Source organism: Sceloporus occidentalis, unplaced genomic scaffold (assembly GCF_023333645.1).
Source record: "Sceloporus occidentalis isolate IW3139 unplaced genomic scaffold, rSceOcc1.0.p SCAF_6, whole genome shotgun sequence".
NCBI lineage: Eukaryota > Metazoa > Chordata > Lepidosauria > Squamata > Phrynosomatidae > Sceloporus > Sceloporus occidentalis.
Window position 1 is genome coordinate 133900923 of NW_028316986.1, and position 27634 is coordinate 133928556.

The following is a 27634-nucleotide window of genomic DNA, read 5'->3' on the forward strand; positions in this document are numbered from 1 at the left end:
AGTCATCATTTCCAAATGACACATTTCAGAATCCCAGCCAGGAAGATGACATTCTATAGACCTCATTGGAAGTAATTCACATTAATGTAAGTACTGTAATGGATTCTGAGACTTATAGTTCATACTGTCCCAGGCCTTGGAAGAACAACATGTCTTGATGAGGACTGAAAAGGGCCCTCTCCTACCTGTGCCCCAAGCTATGTTTGGCATCTGTTGGGCCAAAGAAAGTTGGCAGTGGAGGAGTAAGCAAGTACTCCTCCTAAGTCCACCCTTCAACACTCCTTTTCTGTCATTTCTATTCAACCAGTCCAGCAAGCCCATAGTCTTGGTTTTATCTTTGATTCTTCTCTGTCGTGTATCCCTCAGATCCAGACCACAGCCAAGGCTTGTAGATTCTTTTTATACAACATTGCCAAAATCCGACCATATCTCTCCGCCTCTACTGCCAAGATCCTGGTCCATGCCCTAGTGATCTCACAACTTGATTACTGTAACATCCTCCTGGCTGGGCTTCCTCTTTTCCACCTCCGTCCTTTAATTTCTGTCCAGCATTCAGCTGCACACATTATCACATCGCTCTGACCATATCTCTCCTTTGTTGGCATCCCTTCACTGGCTCCCCCTCCCTTTCCGTATTCAGTATAAGCTCCTGCTGTCGACATTTAAAGCCCTCCATGGGCTGGCCCCTCCTTATTTATCAGACCTTCTTTCTCCTCACCTTCCCACTCGGGCCCTCCGTTCTGGTAGTCAAGGACGGCTGTCCCAACCCAGGATTTTCTCTGCCCCATCTCAGATTTGCCCCTTTTCACTTGCTACCCCTCACTCCTGGAACCTTCTTCCCCCGCGAGCAAGGGCTATCACTTCTTTAACCAGCTTCAAAACAGAGTTGAAGACCATCCTGTTCAGAGAAGCATTCCCAGGCATTACATGATTGTCATTTGCTATTTGATGTTCTTTTTTGTTGCCTGTTTTATTGAACCATTTCCTGTATTGCTATGTATTTTATACGTATTATCCTATTATTTCTTAGATTGTACACCATAGGCAGGTTTACTCTTATATATTTATTGTTTTTATGTACAGCGCTGTGCAAATCTACAGCGCTATATAAATAATAATAATAATATTAATAATGGGGGGAAGGAATAATATGGGCTTGTTTGCTTAGTTGATTGAACACTCTGAAAAAAAATCTGAAGTATATTTGAGGACTCCTTGCACCTTTCAAGGGGGAGAAGGATGATTACCCATCCTCAATACGAATGTGCATACCTCTGGAAACAGTGATTATATTTTTCATACTTCATATTTGAAACCTCCACTTTTACAAAAATGTAGCCATTTGACATTTTTAAAGCCAGCAATAGTGAAGTGTAGAATCTTCCCATGTGTCCCTTTGGATCTCTGTCAGTAAACCTAAGGAAGTGGTAAACAGCATACTTAAACAACTGAAATTATTGTTCCGCAGTTGATATTTGTCTTGTGAATATTATGGTTACTTCTCCCTGCCTCCCTTCATTTCTTATAGGCTGGTTTGTGGAGAGCTAATAGAAGAATGTTGTAGTGAATGTCTGTAAAGTTAGAAAAAAATGAACTGAATGATTAATCCATCTATCACTGTGAGGCAGGCTGTTTCTCCACACGCGTGCTAGTACTGTGGGAAAGTTGCATTCCAGTGGCATACAGCATGTCTGATTTCTAGTCTAACATCTTGCCAGTTTTCCAGTCTCTGACTTCATGAATTCTACCAGATATACATAGCTGGGGGCAAGGGTAGGAGAAGAGGGTGATGTATTTCAGAATTAGAATTTAGCTTTGTTCACTGAATTGATGCGGATTATCACAAACAGCACAGTGTGGGGTTTTTTAAACTTTATTCTTTATAAATAAGTGATTAAACAGGGTCATTTAGAGATATTCTGACCTGTACTTAACGTTGTCAACTGCTGAATCATCTGCCTTTTAATGAATTAAATATTGTTTAAATCTAAAATTATTTGCATACTACAAAATCTTGATATTAAGGTAAAACAGTGAAGGAAACACATATTATTTACACTTCTTCTTCCACATTCACTGGGGTTAGGGGCACAGGACTGCCATGAAGGTGGGGAAACCTTAAATAACAAAAACACTGTTTTTACCTGAGAGAACATCTCTCTAGGAATCTCCAGGTCCTCCAGTGCAACTCTGTGGTAAACAACTGCCAGACATTGACCATAAAATTGCATTGGAGGAGCTACAAATGCATTGTGCAGTGTTCTCTCTAGGAATCTCTAGATCCTTCAGTGTGACATTTGGTTAATGTTGACCACAGAGTTATACTGGAGGATCTAGATCCATGATGGCGAACCTGTGGTATTTCCCCTGGCATGCAGCGAGGAGAGGAGAGGAGGAGGAAGAGGCACCTCCTGTTTCCCAACCCTTCCTGGCCTCCAGTTGCCTCTTCAGAGGCAGATGAAGGCTGGGTATGGCGCAGGGGGAGGAGGAGGAAGAGGTGTGTGCTTTTTCCTCCTTCCTGACTCTTCCCGGCCTCCAGTTGCCTCTTCTGAGGCAGCTGAAAGCCAAGGACAGCACAGGGGAGAAGGAGAAAGAGGTGTGTGCCTGTTCCTTCTCCTTTCAGAACTTTCCCTGCCTCCAGCAGCCTCTCCCTAGGCAGATGAAGGCCAGGAATGGCGCAGGGGTGGGAGAAGAAGAAGAAGGGGTGCGTGCCTGTTCCTCCTCCTTCCCGACCCTTCTCTGGAAGCAGCTGGAAGCAGGAATGGTGTGGGGAGACTTTCCCTGGCCTATAGCTGCCTCTTCAGAGGCAGCTAAAGGCCGGGGAGAGCGCAGGGGGATTTTCTATATAGCTCTCTCAGGAGGCAGCTGAAGGCTGGGGACGGAGCAGAGGGACCTTCCCGGCCTCTAGCTGCCTCCCTGGAGATAGCTGAGAGCCAGGAACGGCATGGGGGGATCTTCCCTGGCCTCCAGCTGCCTCTCTGGAGGCAGCTGATGGCCATGAATGGTACAGGGAGACATTCATTCCCCAGCCTGGAGGCTGGGAACAGCTTGGGGGGAGGAGGAGGAAAGTGTGTGCACCTGTTCTTCTTCTTCCTCCCACCCCACTGAGCCTTTAACTGTTTTTGGAGAAGTCCCACCCCCAGAGGGTGGAAGTCCTGCCCTCAGAGGGCAGAAGTCACACCCCTATCATCAGGTAACACCTGGTGCCTGAAGACCTTTTAATCTGGGCACTTGGCCCCTAAAAGGTTAGCATTACTGACCTAGATATTCACAAAAGTTAAAGCTGCAAATGTGGAGGGATGAGTGTAATGTACACAACTACCATTTGATATTAGAAGGAAAGGCCATCAGTATGCTCCTAACCTACTGCTGAATCCCATGTACAGAGACATATTCTGAATTTTAGAGCAATAGGAATTGAGTGTTCCCTTTCGGTTTGCCCATAGTTAGGGCTTCAGGAAGAACCAGATCCCCACCGTGCCAAGTGCAACTTGGTCAGAAATTTTGTGCTCTGGCTTGTGCTGACAGCATAATTGAAACAAGTCGGGGCCTGGAGAAGATGGAGTGATCTGCAGTCAATGGGAGCCAGATCTCCCTACCACCACCTTTTGTAGGGCAGATGACATCAGGAGATCCAACATGGTTTAGTGTTGGGCTGGACTCGGGTAGAGCGGAGTTAGAATCTCCAGTCAGCCATGGAAACCCACTGGGTAACATTTGGGCAAGTCATATTCTCTTAGCAAAGATGAAGGCAATGGTAAACCTCCTCTGAATAAATTTTGCCATGAAAACCTTCTGATAGGTCTTCATAAGTCAGGGTCAACTTGAAGAGGACATGGCCACATCCCCTGACATCACTGGCTCCCTGGCTGAAGCACCAAGTGGAGATTTTACATTGAATACTTCAGACAGGACCACAGTTTTGCTTTTCTCCAATAATGGGGCCATTGTTGTCCCCCATTAGTGAGAAGTAGCAGGAATTCCCTTCAGAAGAACTTCATAGGGTAGGACAGTGGTGGAGAACCTTTTAGAGACCGAGTGCCCAAACTGCAACCCAAACCCCACTTATTTATCGCAAAGTGCCATGTCCCTCTGGATTTCTAATGACAAACTCTAGTGAAGTCTGTTTTGGGATGATGGTGTGTGTGCCCACAGAGAGGGCTCTGAGTGCCACCTCTGGCACGCGTCCCATAGGTTTGCCATCACTGGGTTAGGACATGAGTAGACCATGGGCAAAAGGAAGAATCTCTGCTGGACAAAAGTTCGAATTTTCCTAATCTTGGCCTGGGGAACTTGATTGCTAGATATAGATATATGGATATAGATATAATAAAAAAATCCCATCATCTTGAGGCAGTGCTTTTCTGGAGGGATGATGTGGTCCACAGTGGCCCTTGGGGTCTGTGGAGTTTGCCACCCCCGCTGTTGAGTGTGTTTATCACTATTGCAAGTTCTCAGGGCAACAAAGAACAACTTCATAGGGTGATCAGAACTGTCTTAGATTTTGAACTTTTTGTTCTCTTGATTGTTGAAGTCAAATTGGGATTCTGAAAGAACTGAAGAATTTGCTTCACATCATAGCATACTCAGATTCTGCAGCAATGAGAAATAACCATGATCTGTCTGTTCTGAGATATGCTCCTAGATGCAGAAATATGCATATATGTTTGTGTGTATTTATTTTAATTGATGGAAATGATCAGTGAATTTGTATATCAGCTCCTTCCATTGGAATAAATGCAAATGGTATTTTGGAGTGTCCACTTCCAGAAGAAAATATTAGCTGGATGATAGATGAAATTGAAAGTTTTGTTTGCCATCTCCTGTCTAGGCAGGAGTTGAAACACATCATAATTACTTTAGACATTGTTTTTATTTGTTAAATGATATCCCTTTCAAATTACAGGTGATGAAGTTATCATTATTCAAGATAAATTGGAAGGCATTAAAACAAGATACAAGGATATCACTAAGCTCAGTTCTGATGTGTCCAAGACTCTGGAACAGGCTCTGAAGCTTTCAGGTCAGCTACAATGTACTCATGAGGAACTCTGCACTTGGCTTGACAAAGTTGAAGTGGAATTGTTGACATATGATTCTCAGGTTCCCAAAGGCAAAGAATTAAATAAGGCACAAGAAAGACAAAAGGTAAGCATAGACACGGATGACAGTGTGTTTCTCTATTTATTATGCTTCTAAAGTAGAGATGGATATGATTTAAGTAATGTAATATGAAGATTTCTCAATCACGTTGTACCAGCCCCCCCCCCCAAAAAAAAAAATCTTGCTGTGACATTGATCAAACTAGAAATGACACAACTTTACTTTTTAGAAACACCCATATGAGACCTGACAGACAAATCCTAAACTTGTTTGTATGGCTGTGTATCTGAATGTATTGAAATTTATTGTAATTTCAGCTCAGAATGTTAAAAAAAACCCCTAACATCTTATTACAGGTTGAATCTCCCTTATCCGAAATTCCAAAAGTCCAAAATACTCCACATTCCAAAATCTTTTTCATTGGTGGCTGAGACAGTGACATCTTTTCATTCTGATGATTTAGTGTACATAGCCATTGTTTCATGCACAAAATTATTACAAATACCGTGTATGAAATTACTTCCGGACTATATGTATAGTGTGCATACGAAACATACAGTAAATGAATTTCATATCTAGACGGGTCTCATCTCCAAGATATTTCATTATGTTTGGATAAATATTCCAGAATTGAAGAGAAAAAACAAAACAAAATCCCAAGCATTTTGGTTAAGGGAAACTCAAACTATAATGAGTGGTGTTGCTGAGATTAGTGTCACCTGGTTGGGGGGGGGGGGTGCTTTGCCCTCTCCCTGCCTGCTAGCCCACCCAGACCATTACTGAGGCAGCCATCCCCCCCCCCCCCAAGATCTTCAGGGTTTGGTGGGGCTACAGCCATGCTGGACCCCTGAAGGCAAACCTACCACCCAGAAAGGCCTTCAGGGTCCTACATGACTGCAGGTACTGAGGGGTGGTGCTGTGGCCCTTTTAGGAGGACCCTTTTAGATTTCAGTGTGATTGCTGGGTAAGTGGGAAAGTGCCCGTTCCTGCGTGTCCAGTAGCCATGCTAGTCCCTCCAGGTGTATAGCCCCACCAGGTGGCACCTCCCTCTAGGGCAGTGGTCCCCAACTCTGCCCTGTAAGAGATTTTGGACTTCAGTTCCCAGAATCCCTGCGTATTAGCCAACATGTCTGAGGCTTCTGGGAGCTGAAGTCCAAAATTTCTTAATGGTACAGTCTGGGGACTACTGCTCTAGAGTGTCACCTAGTGTGGTCCACACTCCCGTACCTCCTAGTGCCTGTAACAGTCATTACATTTGAAACCTTGTGCCACGTTTGTGTTACTATTCCTTGTTGTTTTACAAGCAATGCATTAATAGAGTTATGTGTAATTTTTACTGCATATTTTTTAAAATCTGAATTGTAACTACCATCACAACAAAATAATTATTTGCAAATAATTATTATTAATGAGTAACTATTACTTATTACACCTCAAAATAAGTCTTAGCTGTTAAACTGTGGGTATTGTTATCCTTTCATTCCCCTCCCAAAGAGTGTGTTACTTATAACACTTTGTTTGTTTATTTAAAACATTATATCCCACCTTTCTCCCAATAATGGGAATCAAAGTGGCTAACAACATATTTAAACAATACAAGTTAAAAACCATGCAAAAGTAAACATAAAAGTATTTAAAAAAACAATTAAACAATTTATGAATTAAAATCTTAAATGTTAAAATTATTAAAATGCATTAAAAACTTACAAATCCTTTACTTCTGAGCTATGTTTTAATTATTTATCATAAGAAACGAGAGATGCTAGTTTGATTAAGCATTGTGAACCTGTTATAACTAGACTGAAATCCAATGAACACTTTGTTTTACTATCTTGTGCCTTCATGTTGTTTCCTGTTTATGGTGACCCTAATCCTAAAGAAACCCTGTCATGGGGTTTTCTTGGCAAGATTCGTTCAGAGGAGATTTGACATTGCCAGCACTTACCTGGAACTAAGTTCCATAGAACTTTAAAATCCTTTGTTTTGAGAAAGCATGCATAGGATATCATTGTAAAAAATTTAGTCATAGTTGCAAGGCCTCAAAATAGTTAGCATTATACTATAATTACATTTTAAAGGTAGTCTTTTGCTTCTTGTTTCTCAAAGGTAACTAATTGTTTTAGTTACTTTTTGAAAACAAACATCTGTTTTAGCCAGAGCTGTCCTCCCATCAATCTTGTCTTTGTTTAGCATCCGCAGCAGAATACAAAACAGCAACATGAACCAGCACTTGAATCATGCAGTATTCTTCTCTTGTCATTTAGTGAGGTCACTGGCCCACAATTGTAAAGGTAACTAAAAATTACAGCTATAGTGTGGGAAGAGTGATGCTATCACTTGTTAAGTTACCATTACATAAATTATGCCTTGATCAATGAAAAATAGTTCGTTACAAGTAATTAGTTATTTGTAATTAGTTACTTTTGAGCTCTGGCTACATTAAAATCCTTCCAAGCAAATACCTGTTCATATGTTACTTTGCTGTCAGGTAAGTCTACATGCCTGACAGGGAAGCAGAAGTTTAGTGGTTAAGACACCAATTCTGATGATCGGAAAGTTGGCTGTTCAAGGCCCGAGTGCTACATGATGGGGTGAGCACCTGTCACTAGTCCCAGCTTCTGCCAACCTAGCAGTTCAAAAGTATGCAAATGCAAGTAGATAAAGAGGTACCACTTTAGTGGGAAGGTAACAGCATTTGGTGCAGTCATGCTGGCTACATGACCACTGGAGTCAGCTTTGGACAACACTGGTTAGTAACAGAGATGAGCACCACCCCCTACAGTTGGTTACAATGATATTCATGTCAAGAGACTACCTTTACCTATAAGTCTATATAATAGCTGAGTCTCAGTCTGATGTGAGCTAAACTACATTTATCCACATAAGGGGATACTTTGCAGCTAAAAATGGCATAGCCTGAATGTAATATTATGTCCCGCACAGTATAAATTGGCAGTGAAATGGTGCACATGAGATCCTGCCATTACTGTGTTGCCTTTGTCACCAGTAAAATAATGTCTGATCCAGTTCCAAAGTTTGATATGAGCTTTTGGTCAAACTAAATGAACAATAAGTGCTAGCAAGAAAGTTCCTTCTGCTAACCAAACACAGTACTAGAGGCTTCACATCCTGCATTTGCCTGTGTGGGATGCAAAAAGATTGCTGGACTTATGCTGAGGGGATTCCTTGATTCAAATTCCCATTTATTCCTAAATCAGTGGGTTCTGAAGTTCCAGTTCACACTTAATCTAGTGTGATTAAGAAATGAAACCCTAAGATGGAGTTATACTGAGGAAATTTGTGGGGATTTATAGAAATTGTCTTCTGTTGACTTCTATGGGATAAAAGGCAGAATTTGTGATACAGTTCTTGGGGAGAAGGGACAGTAACCAGTAGCAAGTTCAGACACCAGAAAAATGTCCCCCAAAAGTTTACTATATTAAAATAAACAGGGGGAAACTACTGCACTTAACATGCAATAATAATATTATTTAGCAATATATCTATATTTCAGAAAAGATACTAGTAGCACTTGTTAATTTCAAGATTTTTGAAGCCAGGGTGGCATAGTAGTTTAAGTGTTGAGCGACAACTCTGTTGACCAGAGTTCGATTCCCCATTCAGCCATGAAACCTGTGTGGTGACCTTGGGCAGGTCACACACTCTCAGCCTCAGAGGAAGGCAGTGGCAAACCTCTGAACAGAACGTCCCAAGAAAACCCCATGATCAACATTAGGAGGAGGACCTTCCTGACAGTAAGGGCTGTTTGACAGTGGAACAAACTCCCTCAGAGTGTAGTGGAGTCTCCTTCCTTGGAGGTCTTTAAGCAGAGGCTGGATGGCCATCTGTCAGGGATGCTTTGATTTGGATTTCCTGCATGGCAGGGAGTTGGACTGGATGGCCCTTGTGGTCTCTTCCAACTCTATGATTCTATGATAGTTTCACCTTAGGATCTCCATAAGACACACAACAACAATGACTGCCAAAGTATTAAAAAGTAACACTGTTCAGAGAAAGTTGGAAGGGCTGTTGTTCCCCGTCTTGTTTGAGATGATACAATAATCCCTGTTGGGTCAGACTGGAGTTCTGTAGGGTTCACCATTCTGCTTCCCACAGTGGCCTGCCAGGCTCCCACAAGTAGAGGGTGAAAGAAATTGTCCTTTTATCCTGTTCAGAAGCACAAATACTTCTGACCTGTTCACTCTGCTACACAATGGCAATTACCCTATTAATATAAGATAAGCAATTGAACGGAACTAAGTAGATGAACTTTATGCACTCAGAAACTGACTTGAATTTTATGTCAATTACATTAATTGAAGTTTGTGCTGTTTTTTCTTTAATTTTACTTATTCAGAAGTGACATGACAGGTGGGGATTGCAAGGTGTAAGAAATGCATCCATTTTTCTCCTGGGCCTGATTACTGACTGGCCACTTCACTCCTTTCCAAAGGATGATGTTCTGTAGATTTCAGAAATGTATTTAAATTATATGTTGTGGATGTTTCCCTTAAGGAATCACTTGCTTCTCTACAGAATGATTTACTGTCACAAAAGCAAAAATAGTTGAGCTGAAAACAGGAGTGCTGTTTGCACCCTTCATTTTGTGTAAAACATTCCAGCATTTTTTTCTTTAGACTATCTAAAATGTCAATGTAATAAAAATTGAATGGTGGAAAGGGAGGGGGAACCACACACACAAGTGGAACCTTTGAGTTGTACGTGTTTTACTTTTAGTCCAACATGTTTATTTTAAATGTTCCTTTTTTTAGGAACTGAAAAAAGAAGCAAAGGACAACAAAACCTTATTGGATAACCTCAATGAAGTCAGTAATGCTTTGCTGGAACTGGTGCCATGGAGAGCGAGGGAAGGGATAGACAGAATGGTTACAGAAGACAATGAACGGTATAGGAAAGTGAGTGAGAATATATCTCAGAAAGTGGAAGAAACTGATGCTGTCATTTTAAGATCACAGCAGGTAAAAAAAAAAAGTAATCATCATCTTGGTTTCATTCTGTGTGAGAGGAATAAAAATGTATTTATATCAGGTTGGAATGAGTCATGAGGAATGTAGTTCCCCACAACCTTATATATAACAAAGCTAAATTCTAAAAGGAACATAATATTAAGGGAGAAGTTATTTTATTAGTGCAACAAATCATGGCTTCTAGTTATTTTTCAGGGGCATTTTAAAAGGCATTTTGATATGAATATTCCAATTTTTATACCATTTGCTTGCTGATTGGCCCAAAACAGACAAGCCAAAAGGACTGCACTGGGACTGTGCTGAGACCATTTGTGCTGGGACCGTAGCAACAGCACAGGCCCAGGCCTGATGCAGGCTGGCACTGTGGTCCTGAACCAGGCCACTGAAAGGAGCAGATTCTCTCCGCTCCTGCTTGACCCAGTTCTTCTTGTTTGGTGTGGTGTCGGCGCTGCTTCAAGCCATGTTTGGGATGTGTGTCATGTAAATGCAATGTCCCCAGCACAACCTGAAGCTGTGTCATTTTGCCCGTGTGTTTCAGGCCTTGTCCCTTAAAAGGCAACAGAAAGTAATGGGAAAGCAGTTTCACTTAACACAAATTATCTTTTCAACTTTGTAATGAGGATTGTCAGCAAATTACTTATCAAAAACTTTTAAAAGCAACTTTCCAAACTAGTTTATATTTGGGCACCTATGCCAGAATAAAACGTTGCTATTCATATTAGTGGCATATTTTTGCAGTGCTTATGCAAGTGCTAGGGCCAAGCTTGAAAAGAGCATGGTCAAAGTTTTCAGGCATACTCCCAAGACCACAGCAAAATTCAGCCAGTGTTCCAGCCATCTGTCTTCTGGTTGACACACACAAAAAATTACAGTTCAGTCTAGCAGCGAGGAGCATTACGATGGCATCATGCAGTGAACTCAGTAGGAATTTCACTAGAGAAGGAATTGTAAACTCAGATCCCATAACTTTTGCAATTTATACTCCTATGTAGGTCAGATATCAGCTTGAGTAAACAGATGCTTGAAATACAGATGAGTACAATAGTCAGTGGATACAGGTTCTCAGGAAAGATAAATATGATTTCCAGAGGCAAATATTATTAAGTACAGGCTCAATATCCACATCAGGAGTTTAGCTTTATTTCTGAGGGGGAGAAGGTTAACATCAGATTTGATTAGTGGAATAATAGCTCTATAGCCACAAACATATTAAATTATCAACACAGTTATATTGTTTAGAGGATGATTTCTTGCTGGACTAATTCATGTTTATATAATAATGTTTTTGAGTTAAATGGGTCTCATTGTCAAGCCTGATGAAGAATTCTGCCCAATTCTAAACATTGCTCATGCTTCTAGACTTAAGCTGTTATTTTCACAGTTATCACTTTCTCAACTTTTGTTTCACATGTTTGGAAAAATAATAAAAGGTGTCCAAAATTATATTCACAATACCAAGTTTATATAAAACTAAAGATAATTTTTGGACAGTATGTATGATAGAAACTTGTGTGTGTTTATGATTGACTTGCATACAATTGGCCCTTGGTATTTGCTGGTGTTTGGTTCCAGCATCCCCGTGGGTACCAAAATCCATAGCTGATCAGGTCCCATTATATACAGTGATATAGCAAAATGGTATCCCTTATATAAAAATCAAGGTTTGCTTTTTTGGAGTTTTAAAATATTTGAAGCTGTGTATGGCTGAATCCATGAATGCAAAATCCATGTTTGTAGAAGTCCAACTGTATTTAATTAATGATGTTTGAGCATTGCTTTGTGCCCTGGCAGGCAACTGTGGAAGACTAGAGGGCTGCATCAGCCCTCCAAAGGACCTTAGAAAGCAGCACTACCCAACTCAGCCCGTCTGCCTAAAAAAATATAATATTTATTTTACCTCCAAAACCCATTAGGGAACATTGGGATACTTCTGACATAGTTTTAGGTCAAGATGAGTCCCTTTTTAACAACAAGAAGTGAGGGGTTTTAAAAAAGGACTTCCCTGAGCTTTAATTGGGCAGGGAGAGCAGAGACCTGGCAAATGCCTAGAGGGCATTTGGAGGCATGATGTCACCTGGGGGACCCTGGGAGCCACAAAATAGCCCTGAGGTACAAGCGGTCCACGGGCTGCTCTTTTCTCATACATGCTTTATACCAAAGTTCTCAGTTCAGCCAGGACTATTCTGACAGACTGATAATTTGGGGAGAGACACATTTTCATATGATACAAGCACTAATAGCAGACATACTTGCCCTCTACTCAACTGGATCAAATACCCCAGCAGACTGACCCCACTACCATCTACGCATGGTGTAGGGACACCTGAAGAAGGGACCCTGCTCTGTGTGCATATGCTTTGCTTGTGATCTACTGTGTGCTGTGCCCAGGTTTCAAAATCACAGTGGGAGCCTACACACACATATTGCAGGTTCCTCCTCTTCAGACTTCGCTTCCATCCATGTGGATAGTGGGTGTGCAAGGCTAGCAGGGAAAATCACTGTGGACTGGGTCAGTGATTAGGGAACTGTTTTCTTCTTTCATCCTGAGGGCTGCATTGAAGTCAGAGAGTTTCCAAGCAGAGAGGGCTGCTTTTCTACTGGTAGGCTGGGCCAAAGGTAAAAAGGTGCAACCAAAAATACGAGCACGTGTAGCTTGAAATGGTTACTGCCCATAGCTAAGACTTTGGGGGAAAACATCCAAAGCTCAGAGGTGTATCTGGTGTATGGGGCCAAAATATTAAGAATTCTTTCCATCGCTAATGAAATTTTCCTCCAATCCCCAAATTTCTAGCATTGCAGAGAGTGAGTCGCTGAAAAACATTCACATTTAGATCACTTCTATTTACTGTGTTCCTATTTCCTTGGTAACTGCCTTCTTCTCTTCTGCTAAAAATAAAGTTTTTTTTAAAAAAAAATATCTATTTATTTAGAGTGTTTATACCCCACTCTTCATCCACAAAGGTTCTCAGAGTGGTTTATAAATTGCTAATTTGACATTTCCCTACCCTTACAATCTAAAACGACATGACACAAAAGGAGAAGGCAATGGCAGTGAGGAAGGGGGTCAAGTCCAGCAGATACTGCTGATTCTTCTCTCCCTCCAAAGCCAGGGTCATAGCAGTTAAGATGGAGGAAGAGCCTTTCATCTATTTCTGGAGCTAGGCATGGTAGAACCATGCCTGCCTCTTCTCCTCTCCCTCCAAGGCCAGGGCAATATCAGTAGGAATGGAGGGAGGGCCTTTCATCTGCCTCTGGGGCTAGGCATGGTGAAGCTGTGCCTGCCTATTCTCCTCTCCTAGTGCCTGGGGTTCCCCACTACTCTTAACTTCAGCTTGTTTGTATTTATAGAGAGTGCCTGAAGTGGGGAATCATGAACAAAAGAAATCTACCAAGGGGCTTTGAAAAGAAAATATTTTCAGAACTATTTTGCATCTTGGAATGACCTTCTGTCACTTAAACACAAATAATGAGCTATCTCTGACTTGTCTTGACAAAACCAGACTACCATTATTCTTGTGTCAAGTCTGAAGACTAATTCCTACTCTGCTGCCTGTTGACTTTAAAGGCACTGGTACAGATTAACTCCTACACTGAGGGAGGAAAATAATCTTAGAGATGGACAAGGGCAGGAGGTGATGTGAGAAAACCTGTATTAATGTTACCTTTGATGTCTGTAATAGTTTTGATAGTCATATCTGGCTTGAGTTTAAAATATAATGTGGGTGTGACACTTCCTTCCTCCTCTTTGCAACACCTCTGCAATAAGCTGATTTTAATACAAAAGTCATTGTGAGAGCCTTGATATTTATTCAAGTAAAAATAAACTGTCCAGAGATTATAAGAAACTGTCTTATATTCATTTAGACCAGTGATTCACTCAGCATAGAATTTGTCTTTGACTAGCACTAATACTAGGAGATTTTTCTGGTGACCTGGAAATCCTTATTCTTCAATTTAAGAGTGAGACTTCAGCATACAAATGCTGGACTAAAATATATCAGCAAATCTGATTCTGCTTTTCTTCCCCGCCCCCCCCCCCCCCCAAAATGGAATATGTGCCAATATTTAAGAAGGTTTTTTTAATTTATTTTTTTTAAAAAGATCTTCTTTCTTTCTTTCTCTTTTAGTTTGATCAAGCAACAGATAGTGAATTAGCCTGGGTTGATGAAACAGAAAAGAAACTGATGTCTCTGGATGATATTAGGCTTGAACGTGAGCAGACCACTACTCAGCTACAAGTTCAAAAGGTAAACAAATGTGATGTTGCCTGCCATGTATTAATCAATATCTATTACTTTTCCTGCTGTGATTTAATTTTTAAACCATTACAGTACATGCTTTGGCTCTGTGCCTCCAATATTCATAATACCAGATTAACCCCCCCCCCCTTTAATTTGATTAGGCATTTACCATGGAGATTTTGAAACACAAAGACACAATAGAAGAACTTGTTGCATCTGGAGATGAGATTATGAAGACCTGTACAGAAGAGGAGAAACAAATAATGAAGGTAATAAGTTATTACTTGCATTTGTGTGATAATGATTTTTAATGTACATAAGTAGTTATCAAGGAAGTAACCATATTAGTCTCCTGTAGCCTAAAAGAATGAGGCGGGGAGAGAAAAAAAAGAATATAGCAACACCTTTAAGACTAACTGTGTTTTTTTTTTTATATTTTCTCATGAGCTTTTGTGGATGTAAACCCACTTCTTTGCATGCAGTACAGAACGATAATAAAGTCTGAGATACAAAGCATGTTTACACACTTGTAGGAAGGGGATGGAACCCGTGACCCTCATCCTGAATTTTCAAAGGGCTCTGTAAAGTGAGCAGGTCTTTCAGATCTTTACAGTGCCCAATTAATGTTGATGTGGGCAAGCAATAAGTCTGGTTGCCAAAAGTCAGTTTTCCAGTGTTCAGAATTGTATCTGAGAAGATCCCTTCTGCTACACATGCAGTAGTGAAGGCTCTTGTATTGATACATGTAGTGTGCCATGCTAACATTGTCTTTGTTCATACTTCTGCTAATGGATTGGGTTTTGTGAATATAATTTAACTGAGCAATTTCTCTTTCTAGCTTTCCTTTGTAATATCCTTGTTCAAGAACCATAACCTGTAGATCACTTACTCTGTGCCCAGGAATGTGGAAATGCCAACAGTGCTCCTCTACACTCTGTATTGGACAAGCAGGACAGTCTCTACACAAGAAGATTAATGGACACAAATCTGACATTAGAAATAGCAATACTCCAAAGCCAGTTGCAGAACATTTCAGCCTTCCTAGATACAGAGTAGTAATTTACACTCCCACAACTGTATAAATATGCTTTATTCCTGAACATTTAGTATTACTTTGTACTGCATCCAAAGAAGTAGGTTTATATCCATGAAAGCTCATGAGAAACGAAAAAACAGTTAGGGGCTCGACAGACAGTGCCTAAGGGGCAGCAGGATGCCCCTCCTTTCCTAGCTGGATCGGGGCTGCAGCTTCAGTCCAGCCTTTTGAGGGCACAAAAAGGAGCTGCAAAAAGCAGCTCCTTTTTGAGCCCTTGAAAGGGTGCCATAGCCACAGTGGTGTGACTATATGGCTCTCCTTTGGTGCTGCATCATATGAACGCAGTGCCGGAGACACGTCATGACACCATGTGCCGTTTGGAGTGGCACACAGTGTTAGGCCACCCTGGGGGGCGGAGTCAGGTGTGCATCATGAGGATGCTACATCCTGACTCTGGCCCCAGGCTGGCCTTTCAGGCCGGTCTGTAAAAGTCCTTATTCTTCCATGCACAGTCTGAAGGGGTTCTGTTCTGCAAGATTGGGGTGCTCTTGGCACTTCAGCTCTTTTGGACTTTAAATGTCAAAAGCTCCAGAAAGCTTCACCAATAAGGGATTTTGGGAATAGCACTCCAAACCATCTGGAGGTCTGAAGTTCCCCTCTGCACACTAAAGTAACACGCGTGCACAGGTGAGCATGCACATGCAATGTGTGTGAAAGAAAGTTATACAGTATGTTTTACTTAGTAACAATAGTTACGGTCTATGTTTCTCTTTTGCAACATTGAATGCTGTCAATGAAAAATGGAGTGCCAGATTCCTGATAGCACCTATTTTAAGCTATTAAGAACAACAACAAAAAGTTAGTACAGTGGAGCCTCCACATATGCGGTCTTTTTATAGGCGGTTTTTAGCGGAAGGGGCGGCGCGTCCCATTCAATTGAATGGGTGCTCGCACCCGTTGCGCCTCACGCGCCGCCGCACCGCCACACACGAGCCCCATTGGAAACAATGGGGCTCAAGCATAGGCGGATTTTTTTATACGCGGAGGGATCCGGAACGGATCCCCCGCATATAATAAGGTTCCACTGTATTAGATTAGCATCAGTCACACATGATATCTTATAAATCTTATAAATACCTTCACTAAGTTGATAAATTATGTTATTTGTTTAACAGAAGAAACTGGAAAGCCTCATGCAGAAGTATGATATGCTCTGTCAGATGAACTCTAAGAGGAACCTGCAGCTAGAACGGGCTCAGTCCCTAGTTAGCCAGTTCTGGGAAACTTATGAAGAGATTTGGCCATGGTTAACTGAAACAAGAATGGTCATCTCACAGCTTCCAGCACCAGCTCTTGAGTATGAAACTCTAAAGCAACAGCAAGAAGAACACCGGGTAAGCATGTAGGGATGTTAATTAAAAGAAACCAGCTGATATTAAGTCCTCTTAAATGTTTGAATGCTCAAATGAAAATAAAATGTTAGAACTGCCTAGCTTAAATGTATTACTTTTTGTTATCAATTCAAACTGTAACATAATCTTAGATGCAAATAGACAAAGCTGGATTGGGGCTGCAGCAACCACATGCCACATCCCCAGTCTGCCTTGAAGCTGCCTGAAAACGGACCAGAAAAGAGCTACTCCTTTTTCAGGTGGCAAAAAGATGGCTTAGCTTCCTTCACTGCAACAGGAAATTGGCTTCATGATGCTCCGGCAGCATGCAGTGTGTAAATGCCATGCTGCCAAAGCATCATGAAGCCATCCCCATGAAATTGGCCTGGTGGCTTCTGGGTGGCTTCTGGATAGCTTGGGATGATGCAGCGTGTAAATGCCATGCTCCCAATCCATCCGGAAGGCAGCCCATCTGTTTCAGTCCTTTGGTTTGAGATTATTCTTGGGAGGCCAAAGAAATAGTTTTTTGTGGGTTTTTCGGGCTATGTGGCCATGTTCTAGAAGAGTTTCTTCCTGACGTTTCACCAGCATCTGTGGCTGGCATCTTCAGGTCTTTCAGATCTTTCTCTGAAGATGGCCATGAAAGCCTTCAACTTCATGCCAAAGAAATAATTATGAAGTCATGGTTAGGCATGTGTGTCAGCCTTTCTCAAAACCAGAAAGGGAATGATAATAGTTAACAATAACCAAATCATGCATAATTTATCCTTTCTGTGTTTTCAAGTTGGATGCAAACAAGAGTTAAAGTGCTTAGATGTGTGTTCCAAATGTTTACAGTTAATATCAGTGTTTTAGCCAGTCAAGATACTGAAAAGAACAGAGTTTAGAAATTGTATACAGAAGGCAGATTAATATAAGACAGCTAGTAAAAAGCATTCAGCCAGTGATCGAACATTCTAAATGATTTATTAAGTAACTGTATTGTAAAAGTTGCCAAATTATTTAAATACAGCTAGAAATAGCTTACTAGTGCTTGAATAACCAACAAGCAAGTCAAACATCTGAAGCTATAAAAGGATCATATACAATATACAGGATCATCAAATATTTTTCAGGCTTACAGAAAATGATGTGCTTCAGATGACATGCAATTCACAGAAGTATATTGTATTTTTGAAAGTCTGAGTCCCAATGTTTCTAGTTTTCTAGAAAGATATACCACTTATTAAAAACTGAAAGCAGGTCAATCACTTTTAGGCCTGTGGCAAAACCCAATGAACCTTAACATGTAAAAGGTAATTGTTTAGACTTCTTTGCCAGCTGATTCTGTTGGATGTTCAAAGAGCTAGAATGTGTCAAAATGCTGCTAAAATGCTGATACGTGCTTTGCTTTACTATAGCAACTACGAGAGTTGATTGCTGAGCACAAGCCTCACATAGATAAGATGAACAAAACTGGACCTCAGCTTCTGGAACTGAGCCCACGGGAAGGTTTTTCAATCCAAGAGAAATATGTAGCAGCTGATGCCCTTTACAGCGAGATTAAAGAAGATGTCAAAAAGCGAGCACAGACACTGGATGAAGCCATTTCACAGTCTACCCAGGTAACATTATTTATGAGAACAACAACTAGACTCCCTCTGAAGAATCTTGTTATCTTACATCAATATACTCAAGGTTCATACTGGGCTTATCAGGAAAGCAAGTCACCCCCTGCTATGTCAACACTCAAGTCACTCTGATAGGTTTTCTTATTTGTCCAGGTATAAGGACACACATTTCTGTGGAAAGCATGTGAATTTAACCTGCACATTTTAAAATGAAACTTTTCTTGGGACAATATCCTCTACAAAGAGCCTGTGTAGCATAGTAGTACAGCATGTTGGGCCTAGAACAAAAAGAAAGAGAGAGAGAGGATGAACTATGCTTACCGCAAGGCTGTGCATGTGCACCACGGGTGGGCGTGACATTGTTTTTATTGCTGGGTGTCTTCAGTGTAAGCTGAAAGCCACCTATAATGAGCCCGTGTATGGCGCGGGCTCACTGTACACATTGTAGCCATTTGAGAATGACAACTCAACCTGTTATATTTTTTTAAAAAACTGCTTATGCTAAGTTTTTTTGTTATTGCTAAATAAAGATATCTAAAATGTACTATGCATGCTTTTTCATCAGTAACTTTTTTTAAAAAATCTGGCTTGATCAATTTCTTTTAGATCTTGCTCTTAACTGTCACCCGTTCTGCCCCCCCCCCCCCATCCCTTCACCAATTTATCTTTCCAGTTCCATGACAAGATAGATTCAACCACCGAGAGCCTGGACCGCATCGTTGAACGTCTGAGGCAGCCACCTTCAATCTCAGCAGAGGTTGAGAAGATTAAAGAACAGATCAGTGAAAATAAGAATGTGTCTGTAGACCTAGAAAAACTTCAGCCTGTGTATGAAACACTCAAACAGCGTGGAGAGGAAATGATTGCACGTTCAGAAGGAGCTGATAAGGATATTTCTGCTAAAGGTAATGGAGTTTATCAAACTGAACATGCCCCTTTGTGATTGCAATAAACAAAATAATGGAATAATGGAAAAAAGAAAGAAGCCAACCAGTAGTTAGCTTCTTCTGATGAGAGGCATGAAGCTTGTCTAAACATTCTGATAGATTTACATTTAGTAATTATTAGTGTGATATTTGCAGTGGCCACTTTTAGAGTGTCTTAAAATTGGCTTTCCTTGACTCCATAGAATCAGATTTTGATTTTGATGCACATGTAACTGTCTGTTATATTTTGCTGCCCAGTGGTTCAAGATAAACTGGATCAAATGGTCTTTGTCTGGGAAGACATCCATACCCTAGCTGAGGAAAGGGAAGCCAAACTGCTTGATGCCATGGAATTAGCAGAGAAGTTCTGGTGTGATCACATGGCACTTGTAGCGACTATTAAAGACACTCAGGATTTTATCAGAGAACTAGAAGGAGCTGGGATTGATCCTTCAGTGGTTAAACAACAGCAGGAAGCAGCAGAGGTAAGTGAATAACTGTTCTTGGACTGTTCTTGAACACTTCTTATAAATTGACATACAAAGCCCTATATGGCTCAGGTCCAGACTGTTTGAAGAACCACATCCCACTTTATGAGTCTGCCAAGCCTCTAACAGGTTCAAGAGAGACCCTTCTCTCTGTCCCATTGGTTTCTCAGACTCTTGTGATGGGGAGAAGGGAGAGGAACTTCTCCGTGACTGCTCCCAGGATTTGGAACTCCCCCTTGCTCTGCTTCCACTGAAAAATAAAAACATTCCTATTCCATCGCTTTTTTTAATTGACTGTGGTGGGCTCTGAATGGTATAATATACTTCAACAGTTTTAACGCTACGGATAGACTTTGTAAAAATAACTTCAAATATGGTATAGTATTATTTATTTATTTACGCTATTTATACCCCGCCCTTCAGTCCTAAAGGCTCTCAGAGTTATGAGCACTGGGCTACAACTCTGGAGATTGGGGTTTGATTCCTCACTCTGCTGTGGAAACCCACTATGTGACCTGTCATATACTCTCCAGCCCAGAAAACACAGTATTAGGTTTGGGTTTTTTATTACTATTATTCCTATTCCTATTATCATTATTATTTCTTACCTGCCTCTCCCCAAGGATCAAGGCAGGGAAGAACAACTAACAGACACACCACATCAGTTAAAACACGTCAAGTAAAATACACATCAATTTAAGACGACATATATTTGATTTTAAAAGAACAAGATATACACATATTAAAACAATCTACATATAAAATTCCTCGTTCAGAATTCACAATTTAAAAATCATCTGATTTGCCTTAGATGCACCATAAGTCAGAAATGACATAGGCACACAACAATATTTATTTTTTGAACTAATGTTTTTGTGTGTGTTTTATTGGGAGAAAGGTGAGATATAAATGAATATGAGAAGAGGAGGAGGAGACAACCACAGTAGAAACCCCCTTAATCTAATCATTCTCTGTCATATGATTATGCTTCAGAAATGTCAGCTTCCATTTATCTTTTTAATTCAATGTTATTATGAAGATTGTATTTACTTTAGCATTATGACATTCTTTAGTAAGCTATAGTGTATGCTAACTAAAAATAAAAATGGTTTCTATGAACATATGAATATGTAAGGCAAGGGGGGGAAATTGCCTTTGCTGCTACAGCAACCTTCTGCCCGGTGAGGTGAGCAGAGATCTGCTCTTTAATTGTTTTCTCTTCGCATCAGGCCAGAGGGACCTTTTTTCTATAACTGAGCTAAGATCTGCATGTTCACAGCCTTCATTCTGTACAGATTAAACACCCACAGGAAGTAAATAGTATTTGTGCAAAATAATTTAGTTTTCTAATCCTGAATGTCATAACATGCAAAGCTTGACATTTTTCTTCTTTCAGACTATCAAAGAAGAGATAGATGGATTACAAGAAGAACTAGATGCAGTTGTGAACCTTGGCGCTGAACTCATAACAGCATGTGGAGAACCTGACAAACCCTTAGTCAACAAGAGTATAGATGAGGTATGAGTCATATAAACATTTGGCGTTTTATGATCCTGTAAAGAGCATTGGAAGGGAAGTAGCTGGGAAACTGACATATGGCACCTAAGGTCCAAAACACACTGCAGAAATAATCCAGTTTGAGATTGCTTTAACTGCTCTGGCTCAGTGCTAGGGAACCCTGGGAATTGTAGTTTATAGTGGCACCAAAGCTCTGACAGAGAAGGCTAAATGAATCACAAAACTACAGTTCCCAGAATTCTGCACTGAGCCAGGGCAGTTGAAGTGGTCTCAAACTAGATTATTTCTGTGATGTGTTTTGGACCTAAGTTAAAGGCTTCCCAAAAAACGGGCAAAATAACATAGTTTCCCACCGCATTTAGATGATGAATGCTCTGAATGCAGCGGGAAACTGCGCTGACACTGAGTCTTCAAAAAAGAACCAGACCAAATCTGCTTCTTTTGGGGGGGCCCGTTCAGGACCACAGTGGCAGCCTGGATTGGGGCCAGGCATATGCAGTTGCCGTGGCCGTGGCCGCAGCATGAACAGCACCAGCATGGCCCCTCTGTGGTTTTTCAGCCCATCTGTTTCAGGTCATGATTCTGCTAAGAGTCAACTGCAAAAACAACCACTTGCTTTTTGGTTTGATCCTGTAATTTTCCAGATATTTTCCAGAACTTGAAGAAAGCTTGGAAGCATGTTGTGCTAATACCTGAAATAATCCATATATTTAGCAATGTGCTGATATCATGGGGAAAAGCTACATCTCCTCAGGATTAAGCCACTTTAATCATTGTGCTGGGAGCAGATACATAAGAGAGATTTCTGAAACTGTGAAGGAAGAATTTGGGAAGGAAATCCAAGATATTTCAGACAAGTAGCTAAGGCTGCATGCTTTTAGAGGTGATGAACATTTTTCAACCTGGCTAAAGCAAAAAGCAGCTGGGACCAGAATAAAATGTGGACCAGACCACCTCCCTTTCTCAGACATACATATACATACACACAGATAATAATAATAATAATAATAATAATAATAATAATAATAATGTATTTGTATCCCACCCAATCACCGGGAATCCAGGCAGCTAACAGCAGTGAAAAAATACAGTTCAAAAATTACAATAAGATACACACATTTAAGATAGTATTGTGCTATCTTGGGCATAGGCCTTTTTAGGTGAAGCTAAGAGGAAGCAAACTTGGGTTTTTTCTACATGCATGGGAGCCAGCATGGTATAATGGTTTGAGTGCTATGCTACAACTCTGGAGACCAGGATTTGAATTCTCACTTCATGGAAACCCACTGGTTAACCTTGGGCAAGTCATACTCTGTCAGCCTCAGAGGGAGAAAGGGAAACCCCCTCTGAACAAATCTTGCCAAAAAACCTATGACAGGTTCACTTTAGGGTCACCAAAGTCAGAAATGACTTGAAGAATCTAAGAATTTAACTTAGTTTATAGACATTTGTTTCTAATCTTAAACTAAACTGGGTCTCTGTTTAAAATGTAGCTAAATTCTGCTTGGGATGCTTTAAATAAATCATGGAAGGAACGTGTTGACAAGCTTGAGGAAGCCATGCAAGCTGCTGTTCAATATCAAGATGGGTTACAGGTAAGATTTTTTTAATGTTTTAAAATTATAAGGGTTTCTTAATATTATTTTAGTAGGGTTTTTACAAGAGCAGCTCTCTACTTAGTCAAGGATTGCTGAGAGTATTGACAATATTTATTATAACCCTTACATGTTGATCAAAAGAATTTAAAATGTTCTAAATAAGTAAAGCTTGCTGTACTGCAGAAAATGTTCTGTTTCAATTTCTACACTCCCTGATTTCTAAGATTATTTTCGAACAGAATCCTAACTGTTTCTAAGGGTGTTCCAAATTCAGACCTTGAGAAAATTACCTTTTGTGGGTACAACTGCTGAGTGAGAGATTCTGGAAGTTGTAATCAAAAACGTTATTTATCCAGTTTATGACCAAATCTGTATGATGATGACCCACAGGGGGATGTTTTTGGACAAAATTCTAAGCTGACAGTACTAATGAGTCTTGCTATTTGGGACTGCTCATAATAGAATAGGAAGTTGTTAGCAAGTATTGTATTCTGTGGATATTATTGATGCTTTTTTTTCCAAATAGTATTAGGTTGACCAAAGCCTTGGGATGTAGCAGTTAAAAATCTAAATAACCATATGAGAAAGTAAATTAGGAATAAAGCCAGCCAATGTTATGTATATACATTTTATGGGCAAACCTGCATGACATCCCATACAACTATGACTGGATAGCCTGGCATAGTTTACTCCTCTTAAAGGTCTGTGTGTTTTGATTTAGATGAGAGCCCAATTCAAAGAGAATATTGTGTTTCTGAACAATCCCAGAACCCCAGTACAAATCTCATTTTTCATAGTAAGTAGTAAGATGAAAAAGGAATTTTTTTAAGGTGAAACACAGAACCTACTAGTACAAATTAAATTTGCTTTTATTTACAACTTCATATATAGTCATGGCATACCATAGTTTAGACAAACCATGCTTTCTCATTATATGGACAAGCTGAGGTAAGCCAGCCTCATATATCCTTCCCATTTCTCCATACATTAGGAAACTCCATGAGCAAAGTGTCAAGTTTTCTTTCAAGATTTGTGTCATCCATCTGATTGTAATTTGATATCCTAGTTTGTTAACTGATTACAGTTTTCACAAGCAAGAGTTTTCCATATATGGATAAAGAGTTTGGTTCGTTACAAATGGAGAACAAATGCTTAAAATGTCCTCTGCTTATGCATGAAGTGAAGGAAAGCAAAAGAGAAGTGCATGATGGTGTAGCAGCACATTCATATAATGACAAACCATAGTTTGTTATTAAATCTGCTGTAGCTTTGCACATCAGTGAATGAAGGAAAGTCTTGTTGAAAGGGTCCAGTCACCAGAATGCATTTAATTCAGCCTAAATATGAGCTGGTGACTTTAAAATTAAAAGATCTTAATTGATATGGCTTATAAATTAGTTTCCATATATTTTAACTGGAGAATATGCCATGTTAGTTGACATGTAATTTGTCTGCAATAGAACCATACCTATTAAATGAGTATCTTTATATTATATGGCTGCTATCTTCCTAACCACTTATTAAAGCATTTAAAAGTTATAATTCAGGTACACTGGGTTTGTAACAGGATCTGTCTCCTTTTAAAATTTGCTGTGCAATTTAAGTACTAAATTGTATTTAATATATGAAAATATTACTTTTGAGATCTACCAGATACACCATGACCCAAACTTACTATACAATCACATTTTGATCTGAACACACTTCTGTTGATTTAAACACAAATTATTAATTGCTAGTGTCTACTAGAGGTTTTAGGACACTGGGTTACTTTCAGTAAACAACATCCCACCTTTTCTACTGTTAAATCTTATCCATTGGTATTGTTGGATTGGTATTCACTGGATCATTTGCAAATATATACCAATGAATTCCTTGTTTCCCTGTGGAGAGGGAGCAGAACATCTTGACTGGTTGGTCCTCCCCTTTCTCTGTAGGTAGGAATAAATCCATTTTCAGGGCAGTCCAGAAGGCTGCACAACCCTCCCAAGAGGCCAGTGTCAGTCTTTGTTCCTGCCTTATCTCTGTGGGGACTTCTGTCAGAGACAATATTTATAAAGGCAGAAGACCTACCCATTAGATTTGAATGATCAGAATAAATCGTTTATTTAAAATCCAGAAAAATTTTGCTGCTCTGTTCTGATTGTCACATTTTTCCATGAAAATTCCTAAATATATCTGGTAAAGTAGCAATAGATAAATAAAGTATTCTGTTTAATAACATAGGGGTGGTTTTTTATTACTCAGTAATCCAATGGTAATGGGGGGGGGGGTCATTGTAGTTTGCATGTGATTGAAGAAAAAACCATTTTTTGACTGGACCAGGCAAGTGTTCAAAAGGTAATGTTGTTTGTACCATAGTTTCACCATCTAAGAATTTGTCCAAGTTATGGATGTGTGATTTTAGTATTTTATTTTAGGTTCCAGCAATATGAATCTGCCATTTTCAGCATTCGTTTTTTTTGGTCCTACCCTTAATCTAAAGGCCATTATCCTTTTAGTCTTGGTCCTGCATTATCTCCCAGTCTGCACTGGCTGCTATCCAAACAACCCTTGCATAGATGGTGCATATTTCAGAGAGAAGTGGGACACTTTCCCCCTTGGGACTAAGTTGGCAAACTTTTTTTTTTAAGAGAAAGGGATGTGCTTTTGATATATGGATATTCATGTGTATATACTGTATGTTCTTAAATGAAATACCTGCTGCCAAGCAGAATACATGCAGGAGCTGAACTGTGAACACAACTGCTCAGCCATAAGTGATTCTTAATTCCTCATAGTTCACAGCTCATTACTGAGGCATGAATTTGCCTTTGTTACCAATGTATGTAATGAAAATCTGGACATCTCTGGTCCAAAGCACACTACAGAAATAATCCAGTTTGATACTGCTTTAACTGCCATGGCTCCTTGCTAGGGAATCCTGGGGATTATAGTTTATTGTGGTGCCAGAGCTCTCTGACAGAGAAGGCTGAATGTCTCAGAAAACTACAAATCCCAGCATTTCCTAGCATTGAGCCAGGGCAGTTAAAGCAGTCTCAAACTGGATTATTTCTGCATTGTGTTTTGGACCTCTGTTACCTTTCCAGTTGCCTTGGGTCATAGATATGGCACTGGAAGAGTGTTTGGAGAGCTTAATGTGAGCCTCCTTCTGAAGATAAAAAGATAGCATATTAGTCTGTTGAAACAAAAGCAGCAGTTGTGACACTTTAAGAATTAGCTAAACAGATTTATTGTGAAATAAGCTTATGTTTGGACACAGCAAATATAGGTTCAGGCAAAAGAAAAATATTTGCCCTCTGTTCAGAAAATATTATGAAATGTTGTTATCTAGGAAGAAACCAGTGCAGATTCTAAATTTCTACTAATCCCTCTGATTTTATGCAGTAGGAAATATTGAGACTACAGTCCTACTCAAACGTCCCTTAAAGTCAGTACAAGTTACTTATGAATAGACAATACCAATAATACAGTGTTATTTTCTTTGCTTTTATTCCTAATTATACTGTATTAATTTAATCTCTTATTTTACAGGCAATATTTGACTGGGTGGATATTGCAGGCAGTAAATTGGCTTCAATGTCACCTGTTGGAACAGATCTAGAAACAGTAAAACAACAAACAGAAGAACTGAAGGTATGAAATGCGAATTTATTCATCTGTGTTCAGAATAATTTTGCATTCACTTTGTAATAAAAGTAATTTTTCCCCATATAAACATGTCATTTTAAATCTACAGACTATAAGTCTGAAAGTAATATGACATCAATTTCCCCATAAGGTTAGTTGTGAGGTTTTTTTTTAAAAAAAGGTCAATTTTTCCTTACTGCATCAGTTATTTTTATGGCATTCAGCTTCCTTTTAAAAATGTATGCAAGTTTCTGCAAAGTGTGTCATTTTTGATAACATGGATCGTTCTTAAATATCCAGAGATCACTTAAGAAATTTCCAACACAGTTCACTGAGCCATGAAGCAAATATCCCCAGCCAACTCTAAAAACAAATTTGGAAGAGAAATATGACTCATTTTGTTCATAATACCTGGATGCTATTGCGTTTATTACATAGGAAGCAGAGATGGTATAGGATATCCTGTTTTAGGACACAGGATTAGACTAAATGCTGCCTTTCACTTTTGTTTTTGTAAATGCAGAGCAGAGGTAGACAAGTTATCAAAATTAACTGGAAATTTTTACTAACCAATACTTTAATCTTTCTCTCTGCAGTGGCATCACACTGGAATTGGGGTTACAGTATTACTTTAGAAATGAAAGCAGGGGTTAGAGGATCATTAAGATCGGTATGGTGTGGTGATAGCAATATATCATGGCAGTCTACTGGGAAAGAACAAGAGAGAGAAATGTGTTTTTGCATTTGTCTCTTCTCCTCTGTTACAATTTTGTAGAATCACTGTGTGTTGTACTTCAAAGATGTTTGGCTGTTAATAGGTCGAAGCTGGAAGGTTTCAGAAATTGTTTGGGGGCTAAAATATGCCAGTACATATGGAAAACAAAATGCTGGCCAACAGACGGAAAACACTCAATGTGCATCTCCATCCACAAAAGGAGGAGACGCAACAGGCTCCAGCAACTAGAGGACCATAGCATTAATTTCCTACCCAAGCATAATTATGCATAAAATTCTGCAAAACAGACTCCAGTCACATGGGGAGACAAACATCTCAGAGATGCAAGCAGGGTTCAGGAAAGATAGAGGCACCAGGGACCACATTGC

The 27634-nt window shown here is 39.9% G+C and overlaps 1 protein-coding gene across 1 annotated transcript in view; it reads left to right on the forward strand.

Annotated features, from left to right (window-relative positions):
- LOC149311412 (dystonin-like) overlaps positions 1–27634 on the forward strand; it is a 401747-nt gene that overhangs the window by 313437 nt on the left and 60676 nt on the right. Inside the window, 11 exon segments of the mRNA XM_089531013.1 lie at positions 4907–5148; positions 9876–10082; positions 14219–14338; positions 14494–14601; positions 16544–16762; positions 18160–18363; positions 19043–19274; positions 19554–19780; positions 21180–21302; positions 22796–22897; positions 26435–26536. Of these exon segments, the coding sequence (XP_089387139.1) occupies positions 4907–5148; positions 9876–10082; positions 14219–14338; positions 14494–14601; positions 16544–16762; positions 18160–18363; positions 19043–19274; positions 19554–19780; positions 21180–21302; positions 22796–22897; positions 26435–26536 (1886 nt within the window).